At 68.9% G+C, this 6,054-nt stretch overlaps 1 protein-coding gene across 2 annotated transcripts; it reads left to right on the top strand.

Moving 5' to 3' along the window:
* The first annotated feature begins 1,547 nt into the window (after positions 1-1,547).
* Positions 1,548-5,825, top strand: CDT1 (chromatin licensing and DNA replication factor 1). 2 transcript variants are annotated; one of them, XM_040571635.1, is made up of 10 exons: positions 1,548-2,002; positions 2,177-2,284; positions 2,416-2,621; positions 3,040-3,234; positions 3,389-3,534; positions 3,737-3,840; positions 4,117-4,305; positions 4,685-4,819; positions 4,907-5,108; positions 5,216-5,825. In XM_040571635.1, exons 1-10 carry the CDS (start codon positions 1,667-1,669, stop codon positions 5,377-5,379), a joined length of 1,785 nt encoding a protein of 594 aa, XP_040427569.1. In that variant the 5' UTR covers positions 1,548-1,666; the 3' UTR covers positions 5,380-5,825. The 2 variants fall into 2 exon arrangements, with proteins under 2 accessions (XP_040427569.1, XP_040427568.1); XM_040571634.1 differs by having other exon boundaries at positions 3,037-3,234.
* The last annotated feature ends 229 nt before the right edge of the window (positions 5,826-6,054 follow it).

The following is a 6,054-nucleotide window of genomic DNA, read 5'->3' as shown; positions in this document are numbered from 1 at the left end:
AAAAATTACACATCTGGGCTCACTGAGGCTGAGCACCTCGTGCAGGGCTTGGTAACGCCCGCGCAGGGTCCTGGAGCTGGGGCAGGAGCGCGGTGAAACGCGGCGTGCAGCCACCGGGACCCCCGAGCAGCCGTGACCCCACGGGGCCGGGCGCCCCGTCCCGTGTCCCACCATCACACCCAGCCACGAGGGCGGCATCGCAGCACCCAGGCAGTGCTGGAAGCCGCCGGCGCTCCGGAGCAGGAAGCATCAGCCCGTAAAATTCTCCGCATTCTTTGGCTTCGCCGCGTCTGTTTTCCGAGCGCACTCAATGGCCGGGCATCCAGCTGGCTCCCCGCCGACCTGCTCCCCGCCTCGGTGGGCTCCTGGGCTCCCTCGGGGCTCTTTCCACTGCTACAGGAGCCCCGTCCATCCAGACGTAACTGCCCATGCCGCAGCCCCCAAACCGTGGGGAGGACAGACCCGAGGACCCCCCTAAATGGGTTCGGTGTGGGCACACCCCGACACCTGGCACAGCCCCGCCTGGGAGCTGGGATGGGCTGCAGGCACCTGAGCCACCTCTGAGCACCCTCGGAGCAGGGACTCAGCACCTTTGCCAACCCTCAGGGCTGGCCCCCGGAGAGATTCACTCATACAAATAAAACCCTTGTGAGCACCAAACCACGAGGCTGTAAATTGTGCTGGGGTCTCACGGCCACGGCACTAGAGACCATTGTTGCACAAGCCCCAGGCTGCGTCCCCCCCAGCCCCAGCAGATCCTGGGAGGGGCGGCGCGTGGCACCCACACCAGCACCCTGCTCCCAGCCCCGAGCACCCCCTGAGCCACAGCCGGGCCGGGAGCGGAGGCTGCGGGAGTAAATGGGCGCAGGGAACGGCACCCCTGAGCCCTGCCTCGCGCAGCCGAATCCGGCCCCGCTCCACTTTGCCGGCCTCGCTCAGGCGCTAAGAGCCGTGCTGAGAGCAGCGCGGCCCCGTAATGCGCTGCGGGCACGGCCTGAGTGCCCGGCAAGGCGCTTTCCGGGCGGGCACGCTGCTCCCACGTCCGGGCAGTGCCATTAGCTCTCGGCCGTGCAGATGGGGACCCCGCAGCCAGCCTCTGCGCCAGGGGCTGCTTTTGGGGTGCAGCCACGAAGCAGCAGCAGCTTTTGCAGGCTGGTTCCCCCTGCTGTTTTGCAGAAGGAAGAGGGCTGAGACCCCCCCTGCCCCAGCTTGGGCAGGACCCTCGCCATGCGCTGCGCTCCCATGGCACGCACCCCTGCTGCGCCCAGCTGAGCACCGACCCCTGCGACCCCTGCAGCTGCAGCAACACCCCAGGGGGGTCCCCAAGGCCACCCCAGCACCCCGGCTGCGAACTGGGCACCTTCACCTCACGTGGGCTGGCGGCGGGCAGCCCCTCGGCCCCGTACACGCTGCGCAGCGCCACGACCCCCAGCCCGGAGCTGCCCCCCCCCCCAAATTGCGCCCCCCACGTGAAGCCCCACCGGGTGCGGAACGCGGCTCCTTTAAGAGCCCCGTGGCGCCAATTCCGCCCCACGTGACCCGCCGGGGGGCGGCGCCGCGGCCGCGCGGGTTCCCGCCAAGAGCGGCGGCTTTGGCGCGCGCGCGCCACCGGCACCGGGAGCGGGACCGGGACACCGGGAGCGGCACCGGGACGGGCGCCGGCGCCATGGCTCAGCTCCGCCTCACCGACTTCTTCGGCCGTGCCAAGGCGGCCGCCACCGTCCCCGCCAAGCGCGGCGGCGGCCCCCGGCTGAAGGCAGCCCCAGGGGGAGCCCCGGTGCACCGGGAGGCCGAGGATGGAGCCCCGCCACCGCCGCTGCCCGCCTCTCCCCGCACCCCGTCCCGCGGCGCTGTCCCGGCCGTGCCGGGGCTGGCGGGCAGGAAGCGGAGCCGCCGCGAGATGGAAGCGGAGCCGCTCACCGGGGCCGGTACCGGGGAGCGCGGAGGGAAATCGGCGCGGAAGAGGCTGGAGCTGCCCACGGACGAGGGGCCGCCGGCTGCGGTACGGGGAGACCAGGAAACGTGGGGGGGGGGGGGGGGAGAGGACACGGGAGGGGGGTGGCAGCATCCCCCGTGCACCCCCCACCCCGGGCCGGGTTGCTTCCCGGTGCGAGGCAGGGGGTCCCGGGGGGGGGGTTCCCCGCACGCCGCCTAACGCAGCCCCGGTGTCCCGCAGGCCGCCAGCCCCCCACCGGCAAAGCCCCCCCCGGCGGGCAGGACCCGATCTCCCGGCCGGGAGCAGGACGGCGGGACCGTGCCGCGGAAAGCCCCGCGCCTGGAGCCGGTACTGGGACGGGGGACAGGGTGGGGATGGGTACGGGAACGGGTACGGTTATGGGGTGGGTGAGCTCAGGGTCTCTGGCTGTCCGCTGCCCCCCTCCCAGCCCTTTCCTGACCCTGTTCCCGCACCCCCAGGAGGACCTGGCCGCGCTGCGGAGCCGCCTGCAGAGGATGAAGATGAAGACCCCGTCCCAGCTGCCGCCCATCCCCGCCGGGGCCGGTGCTGAGCTGCGGAGCCGCCTGGAGACCCTGCGGGGCCTGGAGCTGCGGCTCCGTGACAAGGCGGCGGCGAGCGGAGCACAGACACAGGAGACAACAGCTCCGGCAGCGGAGGCGACTGGGTGAGGAGCAGCTTTGAGGGGACATCGGGGTGTCCCGGGGGTGCTGCAGCACGAGGAGAGGCACGATGGTGCTGCTCTGCCCCGCAGCAGCCCCGCTGCCCGAGCGGCTGCACACGAGAGTGCTTCCCCACCACCAAACCCCGTCCCCAGGGCGCACAGGACGGGCTGTGACCCAGGGACCCGCGTGGGGTGCTCAGAGAAGAGTGCTGGGACAAGGGGAGCAGAGGGGACCTGCCCCAACTGGGGTGGGCACACGGCTCCCAGCTCAGCCCTGCTGGCAGCAGGGTGCTCTCCGAGACCCCTGCCCCAGCCCAGGTGGTCTCGGTCCCCCCGTGCGTGCTCGGGGCTGTCCCCGTGCCCCATTCCCTGTGGCCGCTCTGAGCAGGGCACCCTGACACCTCTCCTCCTTCCCCAGCGGCCAGAAGCTCCCCGCGTACCAGCGGTTCCACGCCCTCGCGCAGGACCAGCCGCCGGGGCTCACGCTGCCCTACAAGTACAAGGTGCTGGCCGAGATGTTCCGCAGCGTGGACACCATCGCCGGGATGCTCTTCAACCGCGCCGAGACCGTCACCTTTGCCAAGGTCAAGCAGGGGGTGCAGGACATGATGCGCAAGTGAGTCCGCAGCGACGCTGGAGAGCGTCTTGCCGAGTCTTTCGGGGCTCCCAGCTTCAGCTGCTGGGGCCGGTTCCCTGGCGTCATCCCTCGGGGTTTCTGACCTCCCTGGCGTCAGCCCTTGGGGTTTCTGAGCTCCCTGCTGCTGTTGCAGGCAGTTTGAGGAGCGGCACGTGGGCCAGATCAAGGCGGTGTACCCCACCTCGTACCGGCTGCGCCAGGAGAAGAACATCCCCACCTTCGGCAGCGGCGTTAAGAAGTCCGACTACCAGCTCACGCTGGAGCCCGTGCTGGGGGAAGGTGCGTACGGCGGGGAGCGGCGGGTCCCAGGAGTGCTCTCTGCTCCCTCCAGCAAGGAGTCTGAGCGTGCCGGAGCTGGAAAACGCTTCTGGGGCGAGTGGGAAGTCGGGCCAGCCCCGCGGCAGGGCTCTGGTCCTGCCGTTTATGAGGCTCGCTCCGCTTTGCCGGACGACGCAGGTGATGCTTTCCTCTCTCCTCGCAGACGAGAAGGTGTGCGGCCGCCCGCACCTGTCGGCATCGCGCTTGCTGGAGCGCAGGAAGGAGTTCAACCGCAGCCTGGTGAACATCGTCAAGCAGCACCACGCGGTGAGCCCCAGCTCCCTCTGCTTCGGGCTCGGGGTGCTCCGGGCGCTATCCGAAGGAGCGGGTGGCACCCAGGCCGAAGGATGTCATGGGGCCGTGGGCTCCGTGGATGCTCGTGGCAGGCAGACAGCAGTGTGGGATGAAAACTGGGAAACACGTGGCTTGAGAGAGGCCAAGGCTGGGTTTTCTCCTGGCTCTGGCTTCCTCCAAGCCTTGCTGGGAGCACGGTGGGGCCACAGGCCCATGGGTGCAGTGACGCTGTTCTCGCCCCCCCTCCAGGCGTTCCTGGCCACCCTCACGCCCCCCATGGTGGTACCCGAGGACAAGCTGACCCGCTGGCATCCCCGCTTCAACGTGGACGAGGTGCCGGACATCAGCCCGGCAGAGCTGCCGCGGCCGCCGCAGGAGGACAGGATCACCACGGCCCAGGAGCTGCTGAGCACGGCTCGGGGCATGATGATCCCCAAGGTGAGCAGGGACCGGGGTCTGGCTCCAACTGCTGCCCTGGGGTGTCCCAGACCCCAAACTGGTCCCTCTGGGAAGATGTCAGTGGACACGGGTGGGGAAGGGTTGCCTTGGAGCACTGTAAGATGGGGGCAGGTGGGAAGCCAAGCCTGGCCGTGCATGGGGCTGTGCACGGGGCTGGTTTGGGGCTAGAGGAGCTGATTCGGGCTGGGAGAGGAGACGGAGGACACCAAGCCCCCCCCCCCGCAGGCAGGACGGGTCAGGGGGGTGTGGGAGTGCTGGGCCGCTGCAGGGTGGCCCCTGGAGGTGGGGGCGGCGGAGGGGAAACTTCTCCTTCCTCCCAGCTGTAACCCAACTCCTCCTCCCCCTTCCACATGAGCAGATGGAAAAAGCTCTTGCCAACCTGGCCCTGAGAACCGCTGAAGCCGGTGCGGGGGAACCGGTGCTTTCCAAAGCACCGTCCCCTGCCAGCACCTCCAGCGCTCTGAAGGGGGTGTCCCAGGCGCTGCTCGAGCGGGTGAGTAATTCGGTCCTGGCCGTTAACGGGGCCGGGGGGGGGGGGACCTGCCTGCACCTGACCCCTCTCCCCTCTCCTCTCCCCCAGATCCGCGCGAAGGAGGCGCGGAAGCTGCAGGCGCTGATGACCCGGGACCCGCGGCAGGAGGAGCGGCTGGCCATGCTGGGGCGGCTGCCGGCCATGGCCCGCGTCCTGCGCAACGTCTTCGTGGCCGAGAAGAAGCAGGCGCTGCCCCTGGAGGTGGCGTGCGCCCGCATGGCCGAGAGCTTCCCCACGCAGATGACCGCGGGTAGGAAGGAGCGCGCGGGACTCCCGGGTGGTGCGGGGCGGGGGGGGGTTTGGGTGGGCTGGGGTGCAGAGCTCTCACCCGGCTGCTTCCCCCCCCCCACCCCGTAGGAGAGATGGAGAAACACCTGCGCCTCTTCGCGGAGCTGCTGCCCGACTGGGTGGGGATCCACGCCATCAGGACGGACACCTACATCAAGCTGGACAAGAACAAGGACCTCGGGCTCGTCGTGGAGAGGCTCGCCAAGGCGGCCAAGGAGGCGGAAGCGCTCTGAGCCCGACAAAGGTCCGGGCTTCCCCTGTGCAATCGTCTCTGTAGGCGTAGCGAGCCCCGGCCGTGCTCCGGGGGTGGTTGAGGAAGAGGAGAGTGGGCATTAATGTAACTAGTTCCTTTGCCAGGGTCCCCGAGGGCTGTAGTTAACCCCCAAGGTGAAGGCAGGCAGTCCTGGGGTGGCTCCAGGCGGTGAAGAGGAGTTTCTGACCTGTTCTGGTGTTCTCCTGAAGGCTCGAGGCAGGAGCTTCCACCCAGGGACTGGTGGGGGTGGAGGCAGGGGGAGAGGGTGACAAGGAGGGAAGGAGTGAGAGAAGAAGTCACAAATTGATGTTTTGGCTCTCTGGGCCTTGTTCTGTTTTTAAGGGAGGGAAACACGCATCTCCAGCTCTGGCTGGAAACAACGACAGGACTTGTCAAAACATATTTGTATTAAATGTTTTAAATAGAGCTGACTCCCGTCAACCCAGCGCTCTTCCTCCGCGCGCTGCCTGCCTGCGCCGCTTCGCCCCGCGGTCGTCCGTGGCACCGGGCCCCGGCCGCTCACGCAGGGAAGGGCTGGGTCCTCGGCCAACTCCTGCAGAAAGGCTTACTGGAAAAAGTGAGCGTGGGCTCGCGGAGAGCTGAATGCAGCTTTTGTAAATAGGGCCCGGGCGGCAGAGGGGACTGCAGCCCAGGT

Source organism: Cygnus olor, chromosome 12 (assembly GCF_009769625.2).
Source record: "Cygnus olor isolate bCygOlo1 chromosome 12, bCygOlo1.pri.v2, whole genome shotgun sequence".
In the NCBI taxonomy this organism is placed as follows: domain Eukaryota; kingdom Metazoa; phylum Chordata; class Aves; order Anseriformes; family Anatidae; genus Cygnus; species Cygnus olor.
Note: the sequence above shows the minus strand (reverse complement) of the source record. Positions and strands in the feature narration are given on the sequence as shown.

Coding starts and splice junctions, on each gene's coding strand:
- CDT1 (XM_040571634.1), top strand. CDS start 1,667: ATGGCTCAGCTCCGCCTCACCGACTTCTTCGGCCGTGCCAAGGCGGCC. Junction 2,285..2,415: donor AAGCCCCGCGCCTGGAGCCG/GTACTGGGACGG, acceptor CCGCACCCCCAG/GAGGACCTGGCCGCGCTGCG. Junction 4,306..4,684: donor GGGGCATGATGATCCCCAAG/GTGAGCAGGGAC, acceptor CCACATGAGCAG/ATGGAAAAAGCTCTTGCCAA.